At 41.2% G+C, this 22,662-nt stretch overlaps 1 protein-coding gene and 1 long non-coding RNA gene across 4 annotated transcripts; one reads left to right on the plus strand and one right to left on the minus strand.

The window, feature by feature from the left end:
- The first annotated feature begins 15 nt into the window (after positions 1 to 15).
- spns3 (SPNS lysolipid transporter 3, sphingosine-1-phosphate (putative)) lies at positions 16 to 13,652 on the plus strand. Of its 3 annotated transcripts, none has more exons than XM_014994711.2 (13): positions 16 to 101; positions 5,666 to 5,910; positions 6,820 to 6,885; positions 7,263 to 7,399; positions 8,290 to 8,441; positions 9,612 to 9,678; positions 9,765 to 9,907; positions 10,159 to 10,311; positions 10,417 to 10,606; positions 11,679 to 11,744; positions 11,841 to 11,939; positions 12,038 to 12,203; positions 13,272 to 13,652. In XM_014994711.2, exons 2-13 carry the CDS (start codon positions 5,685 to 5,687, stop codon positions 13,337 to 13,339), a joined length of 1,533 nt encoding a protein of 510 aa, XP_014850197.1. In that variant the 5' UTR covers positions 16 to 101; positions 5,666 to 5,684; the 3' UTR covers positions 13,340 to 13,652. The 3 variants fall into 3 exon arrangements, with proteins under 3 accessions (XP_014850197.1, XP_014850196.1, XP_087868414.1); XM_014994710.2 differs by lacking the exon at positions 16 to 101 and adding an exon at positions 3,277 to 3,914; XM_088012288.1 differs by lacking the exon at positions 16 to 101 and adding an exon at positions 3,972 to 4,156.
- A 322-nt stretch (positions 13,653 to 13,974) lies between these two features.
- LOC148155500 (uncharacterized) lies at positions 13,975 to 20,693 on the minus strand. Its single transcript, XR_015765194.1, has 3 exons — positions 20,185 to 20,693; positions 14,603 to 14,642; positions 13,975 to 14,503 (listed from the first exon to the last, which is right to left on the minus strand). It is a non-coding gene; the product is annotated as an uncharacterized LOC148155500 (long non-coding RNA).
- Between the last annotated feature and the right edge of the window lie 1,969 nt (positions 20,694 to 22,662).

The following is a 22,662-nucleotide window of genomic DNA, read 5'->3' on the forward strand; positions in this document are numbered from 1 at the left end:
TCTTCTTCGTTGGAATCCTCAGAGCAGCCCAAGCTGTGAGTGATTCTCTACTGCCATCTTCTGAACCGTTTTCACTCTCCGGCCTCAAAGTTTTTTAAACGGTAAGTATATTAGGCAACAAACAATGTCACAGAAAATATTACACGCACGTGTACTTATTAACATTGACGCAGTGCGTAGTAAGGAGACTCACTGTATGAATGTCTTTAAACATTATTAAGAGGTAAGTGGGATCTACTGTGTTGTAGTTTGCTGGGGCAGCACGATGATTAAAAGATGCTATCAGGATGAAGACGCTCCTTCACAAGGCAGAAACCACAATTGTTCAGAATCTAAATGAATCTTTATTGTTTATAAAGCTAAGATGGACTATGAAGTAACATTGCATTTGCCTTTAACTTTTCTACATTTTGCCATATCACAGCCACAAACCTCACTGTCTTTTCTTTGGGACTTTATGCGACAGCCCAGCAGCAAACAGTGTATATTTCACAGGTGGGAGGTAAATAATATATTAAAACAAATTTTTTTTTTTTTACAAAATTAAACCTGAAAACTGTGTTTTGTTCATCCCCCTCAGAGTCAATATTTTATAGAAATACATTTGGCTCCAATTATAGATTTAATTCCTTTGGGAAAATTGATATTTCCCCATTCTTTTTTTTTTTTTTTTTTTTTTTTGCGTTTTAGCTCAAAATTGGATGCATAGTATCTGAATACTTACAACTATTTGATATGGACCCCCAGATAAATTTAGCTCTGAACTCGGCCTTTATCTTTTCTTGCCTGCATTGGGGGATTTTTAAGGATTACAGTGCATCTTGTTCCATTCATCTCTTCATAAACAACGATCAGCTTCTTTGTTCTTGCTGAAAAATAGAATCCCCATAGCATGATGCTGCCACCACAATGTTTGTTTTTTTTTTGACTAGGTACATTATGCGATTAGAGTGCTGCATGGTGGTTTTCTGCCCCACAAAGTGTTTTTTATGCAGATAAAATGCAAAATGTTGGTCTCATTTGAACACAACAAACTTCTCTGACCTGTTGGCTGTCTCCTTTGCATTGTTTCTACATGCTACTAGCATGGAGTCTTGTTACTTTCTTTTTTGCTACTCTTCTATTTTTTTAATCCATGTAAGTAATTTTGCTATCATTTAAAATTTGCTTTAATTCTCTTTCAGATGTTAGCTGATCAGTTTTGTTTTGTACAGGATCACCTAAAATCCAACAGTGGTGAGATTAATAAAGAAAAAAAACATTACTATAGGGGTTTATAATGTCCCATTAAAGAGACACATAAATATAAACACCTGATCTCTTAAGTATGGATTCAGCCTCCCTGCTGAGGAAACACGTTTTGGTTCCTTGCGTTCACATTAATCACATTGACACAGCAGTAAACTGAGAACTTTGAATTTTGGCTGATGCGTTTCCACAACAAGTTTTTGAAGTAACGATTAGAAGTAGAAACCAGGTAAAGTTGAGCTGCCGCAGCCGTCAAGCTGATAGCCCGGCTCTAGATGTTCGCGCTAAACCCCAGACACAAAGACTTTACAGTAATATAGCAACTGGTTGTCCTTTGTGTCATTAGACCGCTGCTGACAGAGAAGCATAACAGTGGGAGTATCGTGGGTTTGCTCGATTGTGCCATTGCAACTTAAAATCAGTGACGTAACATCAAGTTGTGACGCACATGAGGAAATTCTGAAAGGCAATTTCTTCATCTCTTCATGTTCTATGTTTAACTTTGAGCGTGTCATGAGGACGGTAAATCAGACACGGTGATCAATCTAAATCAGGGATGTCAAACTCATTTTCGTTTTGGGCCAAATCCAGATCACGAATGCTCTTAAAGGGCCGGTTTTGCCAGAATGTATCGATAAAACCTGTTCACAAACGGCTTTTTGTGTTTGTGGTACTAATTTGGAAATGTTTGCGCTTATTTATGAGGGTAAATGTGACTTTTTTATTTCTCTCTGTATAGATCATGGACTGTAATCTGACATCAATTGAAACTGAGGCAGCTGTTTAGTACAACTTGTAAAGTTTTTGACAATTTTTGAGAAAATCTTTAAATAAACTCCCAGTTTTTGGGGCAATTTGTTGACTTTGTGTGAATTTCCACGATAATTCTCAAGAAACTGGAGGGACTGATTGATGTAATTTGGCAGTAAACGGATAAAAACTGCATTGATTTGATTGATAGCATAATATTTAAGCACACTTAGTGTTTAGTCTAGAATCCAGCGGGCCACATAAAAAGCTACGGCGGGCCGGAATTTACCCCCGGACCTTGAGTTTGACATCTGTGATCTTCAGGGTTCATGAACTTTGTAGCTGTTTTTGCTTGAATCCTGAAGTTCTGAAACGATGAGGTTCTGGAACCAGAGCGATTTATTTAATTTACACTAACCTTTTTGTAAATTGGTCAAATCCTTAATAAACAGCTCAAATAGTTGATGTTACGCTGTTTAGTTGGTTGAATAGGTTGCTGTTCTCAGCCTATTTTTTGTTGTTATTTTTAGTCGGTTTGCGTACGTGTCACTTATATTTTTGTGGTAAATCGAGATACGATGATCAGATTGGTCTGAAAAACTACAGTTTTGCAGCATAAGCTCTGAAACCACCAAAAAAAAAAAGCTCCTCTCATCTGCACAAGGTAATGCTCATTATAAACACTGGGTGGCGTTAGGGGACACCACAAACAGACGACCTCTTGATTGACCTCTCAACAGCAGTAAAAAAAGAAGATGCAATCACAATATTTATTATTGAGAGATTGCCAAAATACATTTGACAAACCGATCAGGTGGCGTACTCTTTGTTTTATTTTTTTTTTTTTTTACACCTGCTTCTCAACTGCTCTGCTCTGAAACCAAAGGTGAAAAAAAAAGTATATAAAAAATGATGTCAGATCACATTGACAGAAACTCTCCTGGGCAGGAAGTTGTCGCCAGGTCGCAACGTCTCGTTCCGACAGACGGTGGCTGCAGTTGCAGCTGCGGCGTTTGGAGGTGTTCAGACTTGTGGTTCTGCTGTTTTCTGACAGATTGCGTTAATGACGTAACCAGTGAAACTAGAGAAACACTCAAGCTTTCATGCCACATTTTGGGGACTTATGATGTCTTTTCAGTGAGGGTCAGACAGAAGGACTTGCATATGTTTGAGGACTTGACACAGAAGCGTCATCGGGTTAACAATTAACCAGTGGATGCAGCGAAGTGACAAGAATTCAATAGGAAAATAAAAACCACACATTCTTAAAGCCGGTCAACAAACTGGATAGAAGCCTTCAAAAATGGAAATAGAGCAGCTTTTGTTTGAGGGATTTTCCCTCTTTATGATTTACATTTCTTGCGTTATTAAATCAGCCCTACAGTAATGAGCAGCTATTTTCCCGACAGCGAAGGCTAAAAAGGTACAACTGACCCACTTCTCTTCTGACGCTACAGGAAAACGCAGAAGGATGCAACTCCTCTGATTAAAGTCTGAACACGCTCATTTAGTTCCTGAAAATGTTTGCTACTTTCAGTCTGCTGAGGGCCTCCCGCCTGTCGTTCACGTACTTAACCTCTAAAAAGCTCTACCCAATGAACCTGACATGTTTTTTTTTTTTTTTTTTTTTTTTTTACAAATGTTGAAAAAAGAAAAAGCTGGATAAAAATACCAAACATCACATTTAGCAACGTTGTGTCAACCCAAATGTGGAGGCATATGACCAGCCCTGAGTGGGCAGGGCCCTCTGCACTAACTTAATATATCTCGAGTGAGATAACCGTTTAGCTTCCTCAATACTCAGAGAGCCACGGAGGAGTGTGCGCGCCGTTCTCTGGCATCCAATCTTCAAGTATGAATTGAGAAGAAAATAGCTTAAAAGCAACTTCTCTGTAGAGGGAGCCTTCTGCAACCAGGTGAGCTTGTTTTCTACTTCTTCAAACAGTTTTAGCGGCTTAAGGTTTCCGCCTACAGCTGCGCCGGCATCAGTTGTTGTGGGGTTGATTAAAAGAAGCCAGGACTTTTGGGTGTAGAGGCTAAAATCTGAGCAGCAGCACTCTGCTGAGGGTGCTGTTTGGAGAAGATTCGCTGCACAATAGGCTCAGTGTTATCACTGCGTGGACTCTGTAACCTGGGCACTAAGACAGAGGGCTTTTCTGTGAGTAAAAAAAACAAAAACATTTTCTTTTTTTTTCCTTTTTTTATCTGTATTTCTGTTTTTAGTGAACGTACATTGAGGGATGAAGCGTTCCCTTAGCCGCTTTTAACTGTTCGTGTAGTTTGGGCTGCGAAACAGTTTACCAAACAGCTTCCTTCTCCTTTCTCCTTTTTTGTTTTGACACATTTACACTCGTACACTTGTGAAATTTCTTCTTTTTTTCTTGTCATTGTAAACCCTCCTGTCTTAACACATTCTCCGCTAACAAGATTACGACTGGGAAGTGGGATTTCACAAGCAGAACACAAGAGCAACAATCCTTGTCATACATTGCTTAAATATGTATTTTTGTTTTTTGGGGGGGGTTCTTGTTATGTGTTTTGAGCTCATTGAATGATTTAGCAAGAAGCCATGCATCTGTGAGCCACATCTTGATGCCTACTGTATGCAAAAGAGATAAGCGGCTGAGACAAGAACGAATGACAGCCATGAACTCATCGCTGACCCCTCTGAACTGATGGGATGATTGGAAAATGGATTTTTACTCTCTACTCATTCATTCTTTCACCAATTAGCGATAAACGGCGCCCATGTCCCGCAAAGTTTAAAAGCCTACGGACGCATGCAGACGAGTTTGTTGCCTAGTTTAATGCGTGAAAAGATTTTTTTCATAGCAACGTCATTTGCGACCGAAGAATGTGGGGGGAAAAAAATCCTTTCGTTTGAGCGCCTGCTTTTAAGGGGAAAAATCTCATCAAGAAGTAATCACTGGGGGAACGATTATTGATCGCCCGTTCACACAACCATGCTTTTCGAGGATGATGAGAGACAAAAAAAAACAAAAAACGATTTGGTGTTGTATCAATGATGTTCACCTCAACAAGGTTTCCAGAGCGTCCCATAGCATCACTGATCCTCCACCATACTTAGTGTCTGGAATAAGACGTTTTTAATAATTTGTTGTTTCATGTCTGACCCAGTGTTTGTTTCAATCGTGTCACTTCCACTGAAAGCACTAGAAGTATTTAGTTGAATTTTACACATTTACTCCCAAACAGTCAACTGGTATATAATTTTTTATTTTTTTTCACATCTCAAACAGTGAGTTTAGGACATTTTTTACCATCCTTCATGCTGTGTGTGGTGGCAACATAAACTTGGATCTTCCTCCAGCCTGATGGCCAGAAGATGAGAGAAACAACTCTCTATGTCATGTCATGTTTATACCCCAGAAAAACAAAAAGTAATGCATTAACGTAGGCTCTCCTTGACTAAAAACATTAAAAATAATATAATGCTTCTGTCATATATGTTTTAAAGTGATACCAGTTACTGCACCAGTAAAAAGTGGCCCGTTTTTGTGTTTAATCCTTATGTAGATTCTCAGTGTAGATCACAATGTCGTCTGCAAACAGCATACTTCTGCCTGATCTCAGTCCTACCAGGTGCTGTCACAAAATTTACGCTGTGATTTAGTTTGTGTGTGTTTGGTTGTTGTTGTTTTTTTAGGTAACAGACGGGCTACACTATGGATCAGAAGGGATCTGTGAGCTCCCATCAGGACAAACCGGTTCCTCGATGCAGCCTGGGCTCCAGTTCAGGACTGCATTACGGCGCTCTGGTGAACAGCGTTTCCTCGCTGGCGCCGCTCGCTTCAGACAAGCCGCCCATTTCACAGAGACGGGCCTATGTGGCCATAGCTGTGCTCTGCTATGTCAACCTGCTCAACTACATGGAGCGCTACACGATAGCAGGTGGGCTGAGCTCTTTAGTGGTCGTCCTGCCGCCATTCTCCTGCTTCCTTCCCGGTTTTTTTCTTTTCTTCTTCCATTGCATATCAGTTTCGCTGCAGTCGTTCTTGGCCCCAATATCATAACCACCCGTTTCCGTTTCGTACCGGTAAGTACACCATGTTGTTCCCACAAGTGTGTCGTTTCCAGCGTAATCGTTCAGGTTTTACTCGTGTACTTAACTTATTAGAACGTTCTTCTTTGTGTGAAGCTACGTGTGTGTGTGGAAGGGCTCTCTGGCCGACGCTGCTTACATTGCCGATGATTTTTTTTTTTTAGAAGAATAGATAAAACATTTTATTTCAGTTTTTCATTTTCACAATTCTGACAATTTTGTAAATAATCAAGTTAAGGCATTCAGCAGGAAACATGGTGATGCAAAAGTCCAATAAGAAGGTACTCAAATCAAACCCAAATAAAAATAAAACGGGTGAAGGAGCGAAATGACCCTCAATGTATTCCCCCCCCCCCATTAAGTAATTCAGTATTTTCATTATTTCAGGGACAGAAATAATAAAATGCTCAAATCCAGCTCGCGTGTTTTACATTTTAGCCCATGTGAAGATGATATATTTCATGTTATTTCTATCGACTGTGGTTCTCATCCCTCATACATAAAACCTGACTTTCAATAAATATCAGATTATGACTCGCTCCTCATCTAACTAGAAAAACCGTAACTGGGTTGGCAGTGTTGAGATGAGTCTCGAAAACCACAGGACGTCATCTGAAATCATCGGGTTGTAAAGTCGGTGTGAAAGAGCAGAAATTGCAAAGGCGTAAATGGCGAAAAGAAGACAAAATGATTTGATCACTGAACTCCGCTCGGAGCCTCTGATTTGGTGACTCTCTGGTGTCTTTGTTGTGATGCAGGTGTGCTTTCTGACATCAAGAACTTCTTCGTTATCAGCGACAGTACGGCCGGACTGCTGCAGACAGGTGAGAGGAGGCATCGCTTTGGAAATGATACAAATGAGGTTCTTATTTGACTCTGTATTCAATATGTGCTGAAAGGGAACTAAAAGTGCAGCTAGGCTTTCGGACGGAAGACAAAACTAACCTGTGACACACACACACTTACACATGCAAGTTTGTATTTTTAAACATAAAGAAGAGGCTGAACTTTGTTCCCCCCAAAAAATGCGCTTCCAGTCGTCAGAATGTAGATGAGCATGAGAGAAAAGGTCCCAAACACTAACACACATAACTCCCTTTTTTTTGAAACGAGCCAAGACGATCAACACTGTGTTTTTCCCACTGAGATCTCTTCTTCTCTCTCTCTCTCTCTCTAAATCGACGTGTCCATTTGTTTACAGTTTTCATCTGCAGCTTCTTACTGCTGGCCCCTCTCTTCGGTTACCTCGGCGATCGCTACAATCGCAAATACATCATGCTGTGCGGCTTGAGCGTGTGGCTTCTCACTGCAGCTGGCAGCTCCTTAGTCTCCAAATCGGTAAGTGTGAAGCCGAGCGGCCCGCACGCGCGCGAAAGAAGAAACATGGAGAGGTCAAGAGAGCGTCACTTCCTGCTGCTCCTCCGCCTTAGACACTCAGCTTCAGAGCGCGTTAAAAAAAACACACACACACACACACAAAAAAAACATTGGCAAGTCGCTTCTATTTTTAGCGCGCAGAAGTTTGCTGGTGAGGCTGTGTCGCGCAGTGGGAGGACTAAGCCAAATGTCAGCAAGCAAAATTCAAATGTTTAAAATTTCTTCAAAATCATTTTTACAGTGTTGCCGAAAGAAGAAGTTCGCTCTTAAATACGGTGAATAATTCAGCTTCGTTTGGAGGAAAAAAAAAAAAAAGAAAAAAAAACAGGAACTGTTGTTTGCAGAAGTTGCGGATCATTTGCTGCAACTTGTCTCTGATCTTCCTAACAAATTGACACGTTTAATAGTAGTACATCTTCAGGATGCTTACTTTTAGGTTATCGTCCGACATCAACTAGAGTTAAATGAAACTCCAGCTGTCCACCTCACAATACTGCTTATGTGACATTTTTAAACGCAAAAAATAATTTCTTTCTCAGTTTGTCTCTTTAAAACTTAAAATTTCTATGTATTTTATTGGAATTTTATTTGATTGATCAAAATAAAGTATGAAACATAGTCATGAATTAGAATAATAAAAGTAATGTCAATAAAAGGAGAGTGGTTGCACTGGATTAGTTCAGGTTTACAAAAAAATGAAAGTCATGTCGATTTTTTAAAAAAATTATAAACTATTTTGTGTTGATCTAGCTGCACATAGAATCCCATTAGAATGTACCCATGATATTTTGGAAGTGAATAACGTTTGAAACGCTTTCTGCGCTTTCGACTTGTTTTTTGTTTTGGTTTAGCAATTCTGGCTCCTGGTTCTGCTCCGAGCGCTCGTCGGCGTCGGGGAGGCCAGCTACTCCACCGTCGCTCCCACCATCATCGGAGATCTGTTCTCCGGGGGTCAGCGGAGCGTCATGATCTGCATCTTCTACATCTTTATCCCTGTGGGGAGGTCAGAGGCTCCCTCTGTAACCTTTGCTTCTTTCTGTTTGATTTAGTCTAAATAACTGCGCTGCACTCTTGATATTTCTGTCTTAACCCAGAGCGCTGCGGCCGACAGGATGCGCTTTTTTTATTATTATTTGCACGAGCGCCGCAACCGTTACGTCAGATTTGATCTTTTGTGGGGTTTTTGTCTTTTTTATTTATTCCAGATGAGAAGAACGTGCTTTTTTATTGCAAAAAGGCTGAAAGGCATTTAACAAAATCTCCTATTCAATTATATATTCTATCATCAAGAGTTTTATTAGGCTCCAAGAAATGCGTAAAAAGTGTGATGGATAGAAAGTGAGCACAAATCAGACAAAAAAGTACAGAAAAGTGATGGATGTAGTAACACCAATATATTCGGATCGAATGCCGCCCTTTTTGGGGAAATATTTATGTGGCAATTAAATTGTCTAATTGGACGTCGGGAGCAAAGTTGTCTGAGACCAAGTTGCTTAGAAACCCTCCCAATATGAAAGTACTCTGTGTTAAGCTCAGTCTGCCTGTAATCTCACAAAATAATGAAAAACTTTCTCCTTTAAGAAGCAAAAAGTCAGTCAGAGTTTGAGCAGACATCCTTTCTCTCTCGACTTTGACCTCACATGCACACAGACAGTTGGCGACATTTCTCATTTCTCTCCAGAACTGTCACCAGAAGTAGACTTGGCACCAGCAAAGTCGTGCATGAAACAGCAGCGTTGAATGGAAGCAGCTAAAAGTCTCACTTTTCAAATCATAATCCCTTGTTTTGTTCACTGGACTACAATAACATAGTCATCAAAATCATATTCCAGGAACAGAATCTGCCATCAACCTCTGTAGAATCAAAACATGTTGCTTGGTTGATTTCAAGCTGATGTTGCGTATGAAACAGTTCTTTATAATCTCCTTCATTCGTTTGGCTCTGAGAGTAAAAAAAACTGGTTCGCTGCTGCAGTTAATTAATGTACGATATATTTGCAGAGGCTGATTTTAAGTAACGTGCATTTCGCTCTTTAATCTTTTTTTTTTTTTAGGTTCTCTTACGCAAGATGAAATCCATCTTTTAATGTATTTTGTCTCAGTTTGTTTGTTTGTTTGTTTGTTTTCTGCCCTTCCTGCTCCGGAGTTGATGGCAGTTCTCCTGTATTTTCAGCGGTCTCGGATACATCACAGGGGCAGGGAGCGCTAATCTCACGGGGGACTGGCGCTGGGCTCTCCGGGTACCACATTTCTTACAGAAACGTCATGATTTTCGACAGGTAAGTCTAAGAATAACAAGTTTTTATTTTTGTTGTTTGTTTATCAGATTACGCCTATCATGGGTCTCGTCGGACTCGTCCTGATGGTGTTCCTGTGCCCCAACCCTCCACGAGGGGCAGCAGAAACCCACGGAGACGGAGTGACGGGCCACAGCTCTTACGTGGAGGACGTAAAGTATCTTCTAAAAAAGTACGATTTGAACAAAGACGAAAACAAGAAAAAAACAACCCAAACTGGATTTGTTTCGCAACCTCACAAACGATGACATTACTGTTTCGAAAACAACTCTGTCGCTTTCGGATGCTGCTGATAGCTGAAGCTATTTTTTTCTTTCTGCGTCACTTATCTGATCCTCGACAGTATTCCGGTGCTCTTCTTTTATATTCACGCGTTTCATGCTATTTCATGTTTCATGTTAAGCTTGCGTTTTCTGACCTCAGTAAAAGCTACGTGTGGTCGTCGCTCGGAGTGACGTCTCTGGCCTTCCTCACCGGAGCCTTGGCTTTCTGGCTGCCCACCTTCCTGGCCAGGGCTCACGTCACCCAGGGCCTCCGACCTTCATGCACCGGGGAGAGCTGCAACTCCACAGACAGGTGCCATCGCTCGCCTCGACCTGCGTTTTGTCTCGCGCTTCAAAATCCCAGAAGGTCGCTAATCATTTTTTTTGTTGTTGTTGTTTCCTTTTTCACCCCAAAAAGCTACATATTTGGCGCCGTGACGGTGGCCACGGGCATCCTGGGAGGAGCTCTGGGCACCACCATATCCAGGCAGCTCAGGGACAGGTTCTCACACGCGGACCCCCTCATCTGTGCGGTGGGCATGCTCGGATCAGTGCCCTGCCTCTTCATCACCATCTTTGTTGCATCCTCAAGCATTCCAGTCACTTATGTAAGAGGCAAACACGTCTACATTTAGCTATAATGCAAAGTCCTGCTGAATAACAATAAAAGATATTCTCTTAATTCGGGAAATTAAGCATTTTAAAACCCATAAGGAAATTCCAAAACCACAGTTAACTGCTGCCCTGTCATTCGGACAAGATTTATGGAAGACCAATAGTGACGCAGTCAAATAAACCAATCACTCCTTGTTCATCTATGTCAATTAACGATATAGATTACTTGACGTGTAATCTTGTTCTAAGTATTTATTTCTGAGAAATGTTTCGAAATAAATAGTTAGAAAATTTAGATCGGTGTATTGTAAATGCTATGATTATGTTTATTGAATACAGCGAAGAGCAGAATAAGTTAAAGTGACTCTAATTTACGGCTACTGTTAGTCCCACAGTAAGTGACCGAGGCGTTCAGCGGCAGCTCAACCGTACCAGATTGATATTAGAAAGGGACAGGTGAGGGCCAGACGGGTGAGAGCCAGACGGGTGAGAGCCAGACGGGTGAGAGCCAGACGGGTGAGAGCCAGACGGGTGTGCAGCCGCAGCTCGGTGAGGCTGGCTTTGACCGTGAGGGTCAGAAAGATGAGAAGGAACTTCCACAGATACAGGATGAGTAACTATGGAGAGGCAGACAGGGAGTTTCCTCCTGGCTGATGATGTCTATTTACTTGTGTTGAAATAAGTTTCTTTTTATTTTATTTCAATAAAAAGAAACAACATAAAGTGGAAGAATTATTTCAGCAGATTACAGCATGTAATCTAGCAAACTAAAACCTTAAGAAGCCCGTCAAATTGTATTTTGGCACATTTGACCCCAGATCCTACCTTTGCTTTAAATCCACTTTCTTTTGCACATTGTTCACGTTGCAGCAGCGTCGTGTTTACAATCGCTTGTTATAGCATTAACATTTATTAAATTAAATAAACTGAATGAGACCAAACATAAACTACCTGGTTTGTATTTTCTTTATTCAATCCAAAAGTAAGAACTACTGTCGTCGTTTTTACATTTTTGTTACGTTCTTTGTTGCTTCCTCACTCTGTGACTTAAATCTTTGGTTCCAGGTGTTCATCTTCTTCGGTGAGTTGCTGCTCTCTCTGAACTGGGCTGTCCTGGCCGACATACTGCTGGTGAGTCCTGGCGGCGCCGACCCTCAGTGAAACATGACCGCGTTCTGCTGCCTCTCGGCGCCAACAGGGCTGTTGTGTTTGTACGATTCTCTCCAGTATGTCGTCGTACCAACCAGGCGGGCAACGGCCGAGGCTCTGCAGATCACCGTCGGCCATCTTCTCGGCGACGCTGGCAGCCCGTACCTGTTAGGAGTGGTGAGCTGAAATCTCTCTACGGTTTTCAGTCCTTTGGGGGTTTTTTTGTTTTTGTTTTTTGCTTCCTCTCCGTAACGCTGTTCTCACATGTTTTGCAGATCTCTGACGCCATACTCTCATCTAATCCTGATACCAGCGACTTCCGTAGCCTGATGTACAGCCTCCTCCTCTGCCCGTTCATGGGGATTCTGGGTGGCGTTTTTTTCCTCATCACTACCATGTATATCACTGAAGACAAGAAAGCCGTCCAGCGACTGGTTGAAGGTAATTTATTTTTGAGAATCTCGGCTCCGGAGCCACAAGTTGCTTTTATTTTTAGATCTTCCTCAATGCCTCTTTAAAACTTTAGCTGATAATAACTTTACTTTGTTAAACATACACATGTAAACAAATGCAGGTTTTAGTAGGTTTTTTTTTTTGGGAGTTTCTGGAATAATTGCACTGAACTTTTTCGATTTAGATTTCTTAGATATTTTTAGATTTACTTTTCTTGTCATTAAGTTGGAAACTTTATCAGCGATGCATAGAAGAAAATGTATCCTTCTATTTCCAAAGGTTTTCAAGTTTTAATTGGGTTTAAAATCTAAAACTAGAAATAAAATTGTGGTTCTTCAAAAGAAAAATGTGAATAAATTTCTTATAATAAATAATGATAAAAATGAAAGCTGTCTTTTTTTTTTTTTTGCTTTAACTTAATTTAACATTTGCAACTATAAACTAGTTTTATCTAGTTGGACCGAAGGCAAAAATGTCTTTTAGGACTGTTAAGGTGCACACACCCCTGATCTAGGCTTTCTTAAATAATGGTCTTCTATTCAATGCACACACTGGCTCTCTTACTTATTACCAATAAGCACAAGTTCTCCATAAATGATGCTGGCATACCAAAATAACTCGAAGGCAGAAGCAGAGAACGGCTCGAGCCGGTGACGAGGTCACTGCGCTTACGGTTTCGGTTTTCATTGCGTTGTGTTGGTCTATGACAAAAAAAAAAAACCAAAACGTAGTGACTTATGAAATTGTGAGAAATGTGACACACCGGATGGATCTACAGACTGTCACGAATCTCCTGCTGCTACGTTTCTACGCCATCTGCTCAGAAAAAGGTCAAATTGAGGAGGAGTCTCAAAATGAGTCAAGTCATTTTCTGAAGAAAAAAATAGGGTCAGGGAACCGTTGCCCAAGACTGGTTGCAACATTGCAAGGAAGTGTTTTCGTGGAAGCAAATATTAAAAACTTGACTACAGAAGTTTTGATGCACTCTAACTGCATGTGTGTAATCCAAAACTAAGAATTGCAATTGTTTAAATGTTGTGTTTGTGTTATCTACAGGCCTTCAACCACAGCAAGCCCCGGCGCCGGATTCCTCTATGGAGCTGAGCAACAAGAGCGATGTGTAAAAAAAAAAACTATGAAGAAATTAGTCCATTAACAAACTTTTCCTTAAACTTTGCCTTCTTTTTATAAGTATTTCCCACGTTGGTAGCAAAGAGCAAAGGTTATTCTTGTGTGCGCAACTTAGTGCCTGTTCCTGCTGCAGCTCTTTGCGGTGGAACGTCTGCTGCTCACATGTCATCGTCCCAAAATCGCCTCCCATTTGGAGGCGCTGCCCAGGATACTTGAAAAATAAGTGTAATTATTTTTTTACGTAAATAATTTTTTTGTGTGTGTGTGTTTTAAAGACATGAATAAAACTATTCTTTAAGCCATAAAGTGTTTTGGTTGTTTTCTGCTCTTAAGTATATATATTTTGTAATACGTATTGAACACATAAATTAAATGCATTTTGGATCTTTCTATCATCTCCACGGTGGAGGGGGTGATCATTATTTCTCAGTTTTTCCTGGTAAGCCGGTAAATTGAATGAAATATTTTGTCCACTAGATGGCGCTGCTTCACTTGAGTAGAAAACGATGCTTCCCGTATTTCCTCGCGTTGGCCCGCTGCGAAACCCGGTGGGTTTACTGAAACCTCTGCTGTAGATTCGGCAGGAAATCCAAAATGTAGATGTACTGTAACGATTAACATGTTTACCTACAAGACAGAGCTTTAGTGAGAAAACATAAGAAGTCCTAAATAATCGGAACAATAGTGAAGAGGGTCATCCACGGAGAAAACCTCCTCAAAACATTCAGAAATACTCCCCCGGAATTAGGAAGCTCATCCGTTAGTCATAGAGAAAGGTTTCAGAAGGAGCGGAACCGATTCTTAAAATAGAGAGACCAGTGAAAACGTGTTGACATATCCAGCTAAATAAAGCAACGTTTCATTCAGTGATGTGTCATATTCCAGATGAGCGACGCAACAAAAGCATCACTGGAGGTTTTAAGACTTTGTCATCCACAAGGCGATACGAGCGTCAATTCTCCTTCATAGATCTTCAAAGTTCTTTGGATTCTGCCGTTATTCTGGAAAAGTGCCGCTCCAGTGACCGCTGTCAGATGCATCATTTTTGTGGCTGCTCACGTGTCTTCCTGTTAAACTATAAGCACAGACTGGGAGTGCAGGGGGGTGAATCAAGGTTGTGTGTTCAGCCCACTTCTGTTCAAACTGGTAGCACCCAACTGTGAGGCCACAAATAGAAAAAAAACAACAACAAAAAACAGATCATTAAATTTGTAGTTCATGAGGACACTTAGTGATTCGTGGAGGTAACTGCTGACCTCTAGAGGTCACGACCTGGCCACCCCCTCAGCATCAGTGCTGTGGAGAGAAACGAAATCATCAGATTCCTTGGAATGAGGATTTATGTCCGGTATCTGTTTTCAGACTCCATTTCCATGAACTTATTGAACAGCTGCCACCTTCAGCATCTGCAGGCTGCTGCGCATATTTTCTGCCTAGAGCTGTTACAATTTTAACAACCTGAGGCAGAAATGTGCGCACAAACTACTGTTAGGACTGTTACATCATTACACATCTTGTATTTAAAAAAAAAAACAAAAAAAAAAAACGTGTATATATTTACGTATTTATATCCCAGAGATACTGTCTTTCTTTTTTTTTGTTTTTAGTTCAATGATATTTTGGACACCATGAAAATAGTCATAAAACAAGTGGACAGGGTAGATAACACAGACTTCTCTCAAGGGCCAAAACTACGGTGGCCGACAGGTGCAAATGCGCACCAAAAGAGAAAACACCCCCGAATTCGAAAACACCCCCGAATTCGAAAACACCCCCGAATTCGAAAACACCCCCGAATTCGAAAACACCCCCGAATTAGAAAACACCCCCGAATTAGAAAACACCCCCGAATTAGAAAACACCCCCGAATTAGAAAACACCCCCGAATGAAATGCAGCAAACAAAAAAGAAAACACCCCCGAATTAGAAAACACCCCCGAATTAGAAAACACCCCCGAATTAGAAAACACCCCCGAAGCAGCAATGGCGACAAAATAATTTTTGCTGTATTACACTTAAAATTACACAAATTTATTTTTTACAATGTTTTTAGGCGAGAATGTAGATGTGTAGATCTGAAATATCTGCTCGGTTCATTAATAAATCACCTACTTCCAATATTGCTCCGACGTTTTCGGAGATGTCTTCTCCCGCTGCATTAACAGCCAGCTTCACTCGCAAGCTGTCAGCTGGCCGGGCGCTCCATGTAGATATTAATAAAGTATTTAATTTATTCCTGAGCAAATGGGTTTGACTGATTAAAGTTAAGCCTTCAAACATAGTTTATTTAACTGTAATGTCTTACTACCTGAGATCTGGAGAGTATTTGAAAATGAATAATATCCCTTGTATACATTAAACATTTTAGAATCAGACAGATTTTCTTTTTACTATGGAACAACTTTTATTACAAAAGGTGAAGAATAATACAGAAATAAAGAGTAAAAAACAACTGAGTCCGTTTTTTTTACTTCGTTGCTCTGTGCTTCACGTTGTCACGGTTGCTAAGCAACATAACGCCGAGATGGAGGCTAGGCAGCTAGCCGGAGGCTACAGCTTCTCTCTTCTGGTCGTCCATATTCGTGGCCTTCGAAGGACCCGTCTTCTGTAGATCGGGCCGTTTCTCACATAGACATAATAAAAGGACAGACGCCTAATGAACCGCTCTCGTCTTATCAATACATACTTATATAAGTATACAAACATAAATAAATAATCATTAATACTGAATAATATACATTAGGCTATGCATGATTATGCACGCACACACACACACACACACACACACACACACACACACACATATATATATATATATATATATATATATATATATATATATATATATATATATATATATATATATATATATATATATATATATATAATGTTTTCCAGCCTACGAGTTCTGGTTTAAGAGTGATTCAGCAGCTGAGATTGGGTCCAAAATCCGATACGAGATTCATCCGTGCTGTGCAGTGAATCTGTCTCTCCCTTCTTCCTCACGTCGTAGGAAACCTTCAAAACAAAAACGGGACATTTTCGAGTTATCTTACGTTGACTGAGTTAAATAATTAAATAATAGCCATTGTCATCTGTGTAAACTTTGCTGGTGAATGTTATGATTTTTATAATATTGTTTCATTTCTATAGTAGGCTCTTGTATCAGATAATCTAAATGTTGGAGAATGACTGAAACATTTTAAGATTTACGGAATCTCGGTTAGCTGTCAGAGCGGGGGCTGAACACCAAGCACTATAGCTAGCATTAGCTGGTATTTCGCCAGTGGACATAAATACAGTATAGTAATATTCTAATCACAAAAATACACAGTAATATGTCCATCTTACTTGCGAAAAGTCTGTCGAGCCCTCACGTCAGTAGTCCGTCGATCCGATCAACAATATTCCGCAGTGCTGAAGGCATCTTCTGCTGTTTTGGTTGAGCAAAGCAAAGTGTATTTGCGCCGGAGCAGCCAATCGTGGGGGGGAGGGTGTACTCTTTTATTATGTCTATGCTTCGAAGGATCAGTTTCTCAGGGCCCTTGAAAGGATGCAGAGCCTGAATTCGGACACAGCTATTTTTTGTTATAGACTCCCCATAGTGGTCTGGAGCACTTCCGTTTTCAACACTTTTTGTTTGCTGCATTTAATTCGGGGGGTGTTTTCTAATTCGGGGGTGTTTTCTAATTCGGGGGTGTTTTCGAATTCGGGGGTGTTTTCTAATTCGGGGGTGTTTTCTAATTCGGGGGTGTTTTCGAATTCGGGGGTGTTTTCTAATTCGGGGGTGTTTTCTAATTCGGGGGTGTTTTCGAATTCGGGGGTGTTTTCTAATTCGGGGGTGTTTTCGAATTCGGGGGTGTTTTCTAATTCGGGGGTGTTTTCGAATTCGGGGGTGTTTTCTCTTTTGGTGCGCATTTGCACCTGTCGGCCACCGTACAAAACTGCAACAGTGCAACAGATACTTCGTGTATCTTGCGACAGTGTTATACATTCCAACTTTTGTGCCATCCTGTAGTAAATTAAAGAAGCTAAATTTGTTTATATTTAAGTTCCATGTACGAACTGAGAGATACATCCTGTCTGCAGGACGCCGCTGACGGTTAACTCCACAGATAGAAAGGCGAAAACTGAAGATGAATATAAGAAATACGCAACATAAACGACAAAGGCGAAGAGAACACAACCTTTAAGGATTATTTAGCCCACGAGGTTTGTTTAGTTTACGCTTATTTTCTGTGATTAATTGTTAACCGTTAGATAGAAAGTATAATAATTTGTTCTAATGTGGTATTTTGTTGGTAGTTCCCATAGGTTGGCATATCTAATCATTTAAATAAAACTGTCTGCATTACATACATTTAAAAAAAATATTTAAATGCACATGAAAACTAAACAATTAATTCAAATTGGAATTAATAAGATTTGGAAATTGTACATGATTATCTAGTGAGTCATTTAATTGTTCCATATTTTCTGTGCTACAGCTAGTCATAAAATAATGTAGCATATGACATCTGATTGGTTAGTAAGTAACATCTATAATAAAACAAAATACATGTTTTTGACATATTTGTTAAAGCTATTTTGACAGTATGATTTAATGTACAGTTTTATTTAGATGATCAGTTTATCTACTGAACTTATTTATTGAACTGTGGCACTTTAAGCCCTCGATAGTCCTGAACTACAAATTGGTCCCAAAGTTAAAACCAACCAACCAACTTCCAGATCCTGACAGTAATTCTGAGCTGCCGTCCGTCATCGGAGGCTCGGCTGCTCTTGGTAAACTCTCCCACGGATCGAGGAATACGGGAGCACATTTCCATAGGCTGGTGTGACAGCTGCCTGTCAATCAGCTTCTGCTGCAGAATCTCTCGCTCCAACAGCTGCATGTCATGCATTGTGTGTGTGTGTGTATGTGTGTGTGTGTGTGTGTGTGTGTGTGTGTGTGTGTGTGTGTGTGTGTGTGTGTGTGTGTGTGTGTGTGTGGGAGCGAAATAACCTGGAAGGTCAAAGGTCATTGTCCCTATCGCTCTCAGCTAGTAATTTCAATGAGTGACGGGGTAGCATGTGTTGATTTTGCTTTGTGTGCTCATGGGGGGCGGATCTCATGCTGACTAATTTACGATCTTTCCATCCAAACACTCCAGACTAAAGCAGTTCACTAAACCTGATTTTGCTACTGTGGAGCTCCAAAGTATTTCCTTTTGTTTTCCAGCTTGTGATTTTCCAAGAAGCCACGTGTTTGCTCTTTACACCCAGGGAAATAATTGGGCACCAAGCCCTGAAAACAACAAGCAGGAACGCACGTACCCTAAAAGGTATGTGGAAAATATTATGGAGATCGACCTGTATCTTAAAACACAATGGCTATTGTGATCCGTGTTTCAGAGCTTTCTTTATCTGCATACCTCCCCTTTTCCGTCACGCTGGGCACCAGCTCTGACAGGAAACTGTCACAATGGCTAATAAATTGCACAAGCGATGGAGCCGGGAGCGAGGCGAGAGAGAGAGAGAGAGAGAGAGAGAGAGAGAGAGAGAGAGCCCGATCCTGACCCTGTCGGTGTTTGCTCAGGGACCGGGGGTGCGCAATCACTTGACGGAGCAGCATGGGAGTCGTCCTCAATCAGAAAGCGTTGATGATATCGTCAGTGGCCAGAAGTGAGCAATGCGCGAACTTCGCTGCCGGGGAAGAGACAACGTATCGGCGCCGTGTTTGCGCTTGCCCTCACCCATCCACAGAACGGCGATAAGGGGAGTCAAACCACATTTGTGGATGTGAAGTTGCTCTCCGCCCTTATCGCAGGCGAACTGCTGCAGGGCAGTGACGTCACGTGGAAGACGGGCCCTCTCCACCCCTCCTCCGCGCTGTCATCTGTTTGGACAATTACATCATCTGACATTCAGCGTCTCATAAAGACGATGATGCTCCTGCAGCTGTGCATTACTGTAAGTCACGAGCAAAAATAAATAAATAAAAAATAGTCAGAGGGTTCCATCATATTGAAGTAATCCAGCAGGTGACAACTGCAGAAAGCCCGCGGTTTGGGTGTAGCTGACGGATGACTAGAAGAAATGTGTGACTGGAGAGTTGAGTGGTACTCTCAAACTTGACAACATTTAGAAATTGTTAGTTTGTACTTATTTAGAAATAGTTCAAGTTCAAGGTCGGTCAGATCGAACGAAAAGCATCGATATTTAAGTAAGCCACAGACTCTTAGCCGTATTCACGGCCTGCACTTTAACTAGGACTCTCTAGCATATGAATACACCTTTAAGCAAACCGTTTCACTGACACTTTTGCTGCACGTTTAGAGTCGTCGTCCTGTTAGTGGATCAAAACGCATGCGGACGGGACCGCAGCACGACGCCTCGGCTGCGGTTTTTCCACTGGGCCGATGCTGTGTGTGATGTTCTGTGTTGGCTTCCCGACACCCACACCAAACCTCTGAGGCCGTCACGGAACAGCCGCGTCGTTGCTGAGATTGTGTTACGCACAGGTGGGCCGCTTACGGACGATGACTTCTGAAGGCAATCTGGATGTATGATTTCCCGTTCACTTCACAATAAGGCAGTGCTTTATTTTCATTTATCGAAAGTTGGGGTTGTAATGTGACAAAAAAAAAAGATGACAAAGACTCAAAAGGTGTGAAAACGTTTGCAAAGCCCACGACGTGAGCTTGTGTGATCAGCGTTCCCGTCGCAAAGGTCTGCATGGGTTCGCTTTACGTCACGCAACGACCCAACAGAGACCGATGACCCAGGGCTGAGGCACCCAGTCTGGATGACAATGTCCGATAAATAATTAAAGAAACAGACAGAAAACGGCCCTGACCATTATAAATTCAGATATTCAGCTTCTGCACCATCCCCTCAGACTCGGAGACATCTCCTCGGATCTGTTCCAAACCTCGGCAGCCAAACGCCAAGGCCGTTGTTGTGCAGTTGTTCCCAAAACCTGCCGGGCGACGCCACAGACGGTCACCGGGTCACGACGGGCGCAGAAAGGTCAAAATAGTTGGTCCTTCACCTCAAGACCGGGCGAAGCCTAGACGGCTCCGGCTCCAAAAACAAATGTTTGGGAGGAGGAGCGGGGGGGACAGACACAGATCCGGTAAAAAGACCCCACATCGAGGAGGGTGAAATGCTCTCACTGCGTCTCCTGCATGTGTGAAGATAACAGCTGAGTCATGTGACGAGTTGAAGGCTTATAGATAGTAAGCAGAACATTCACTTTACTTTTTATTCTCCCCTTTTCTGGAACGTAAGCATATTCAGTTAAAACCAGATTAAATACACACAACGCCTTCCCCTCTGTCTGGCGTTAAATCAAATTAAACCTTTCCTGTGTTAAGAACAGTTCTTAAAAATGACTCCATTTACTAAAACTGCAGAATAATCAGAGGTATTACTTTCCTCAAATTCAGGAGTTTACTTACACTCTGTGCGTAAGTGAATATTTTGACCGTATCATCACTTTTAGGCACATTTTCTGACTCCACGCTGGATAAACTTGAATTCTTAATTAACTGAAACACAGCAGGTATTTAATGGGGGTTAGGGGGACATCGTAAAATTATTGGTTTTAGCACAACAAAGTCAGTGTTTTGATTTAGTGAAAAAATTTGACCTGAAAAGTGTTTAGAAGCAAGGCTATCTACTGACCTGGTGACAAAGCCGTGGAAGAAAACGTCAATCCACGTCATACAGTTTAAAAGGAAATGTTGCCAAATACTTAGGAAGTGACTGTAAACTTAAGGATTTCAAAAAATAATAATAAAAAAAGAATTTGGGGGGCGGGGGGGGGTAGGTTTGTCTCTTGTTCTGCAATTTAATAAATAGAAATAACGTTGTTAAGCCCGACTAACAAAGACATTTTGGTTAAAACGTGAAAACGTGACTGATTTATCACACAGGATTTTCTTTACATCTCCCATCAGCCTGCAGCATCATCAGGTGCTTCTCAGCTGAGCCAAAAGAAACTCAAAATCAATCCGAAACACAGAGGAAAAACCAAAAGTGCTTTATGAATATAACGGTGTCATCCATGGTGGGCTCCATGTGACAGAGGAGTGACCCGCAGCCACGACCTGAGGAAACGCAGTGTGACCTAAAGCTCCCACGTTCTTACACTGCGAAAACACGACGTCACACCGAGTGGTTTTGGTCAAGTTTCTAGTGCTGATATCTTATAAGAAAAAAAACTAACTTATAAGTAACTTTTCAGGAAAACATAGGAGCCAATGCAGCAATTATTTTTATTAAGGAATTATTGACTTAAAACAAGCTTGTATCTTCCTGAAAGTTGTTTTAAGTTAGTTTTGTCTTATTTCAAGTGTTGGGATCCTACGATTTTCGTTTGGGTTTTGGTTTTTGTTTATTTCCGTGTTCATTAGTTCCTCTTCTTTATTTAGATCAGCTGTGTTTTTGTTTTACTTTGGCTTACTTGGTTATTCTAGTTTCAGTATTTTGTGTTTCTTATTTTGGTCAGATCAGTCTTTTCCCTGTTTTTCTTTAATTCTGTCCTTTCTCTGTTATTCTAGCTCATTATGTCTCTTTGGTCCAGTTACTCGTTACGTTAGATCTATTCCCCAGTCCCCAGTGTTTTCTCCCTCGGCCCCTGTCATTTTCCTCTTTCTCTCCTCAGCCTGCTGTCTGCTCTCTCAACTCACACCTGCAACCTGTTTGCCATTAGCCACGGTTCTTTATTTCCGCAGTACTTAAGCCCCTTTCCTTCAGTCACTCCTTGCTGGTTCCTCTAGTTACTCCCCGTTCGGCTCTGTTGCTCCTCCTTGTCTACATTTCCTTGGATTTATTATTTGTTTTCTGCCTGGGCTCCTGTGGATTTTGTAAGCTGTTTTGGTCCCTTATTTTTTCATTAAACATCACCTCCACATCTTCGTTGTTCTGCATTTGGATCCACCATCAACTTACAAACAAATCATGACACCAAGATATTTGCACTAGAGACTAGACCAAATTACCCGCCATGATTTTGTGTTTTTCCAGTCCGTATACCACAGACCTAAAGCGATGGGGTGGTAAAAAGCCCAACTGATGGTGATTTTACCTTCATCGAGGGTGGAGACGGAGTCCTTGGATCTCTCCTTGTGTAAATCAAATGTGCACAGCGTTCCAAGAGAATGCTGCTTCTTGGTACAGGAAGGAAAAATGTTTATGCTCATAAACACGGCTGACAGAGACAATAGGAGGGCCACATATTTCGATCTTTTGATTGTGTTATTTCCTCTCAGTCCACTTGTACTTTTATTTTTTCCAGACTTATGATTAAAAATATAAATCAGAAAATAGT

The sequence above is a fragment of the Poecilia mexicana genome, unplaced genomic scaffold, assembly GCF_051168715.1.
Source record: "Poecilia mexicana isolate PSO_F unplaced genomic scaffold, ASM5116871v1 scaffold_14, whole genome shotgun sequence".
NCBI lineage: Eukaryota > Metazoa > Chordata > Actinopteri > Cyprinodontiformes > Poeciliidae > Poecilia > Poecilia mexicana.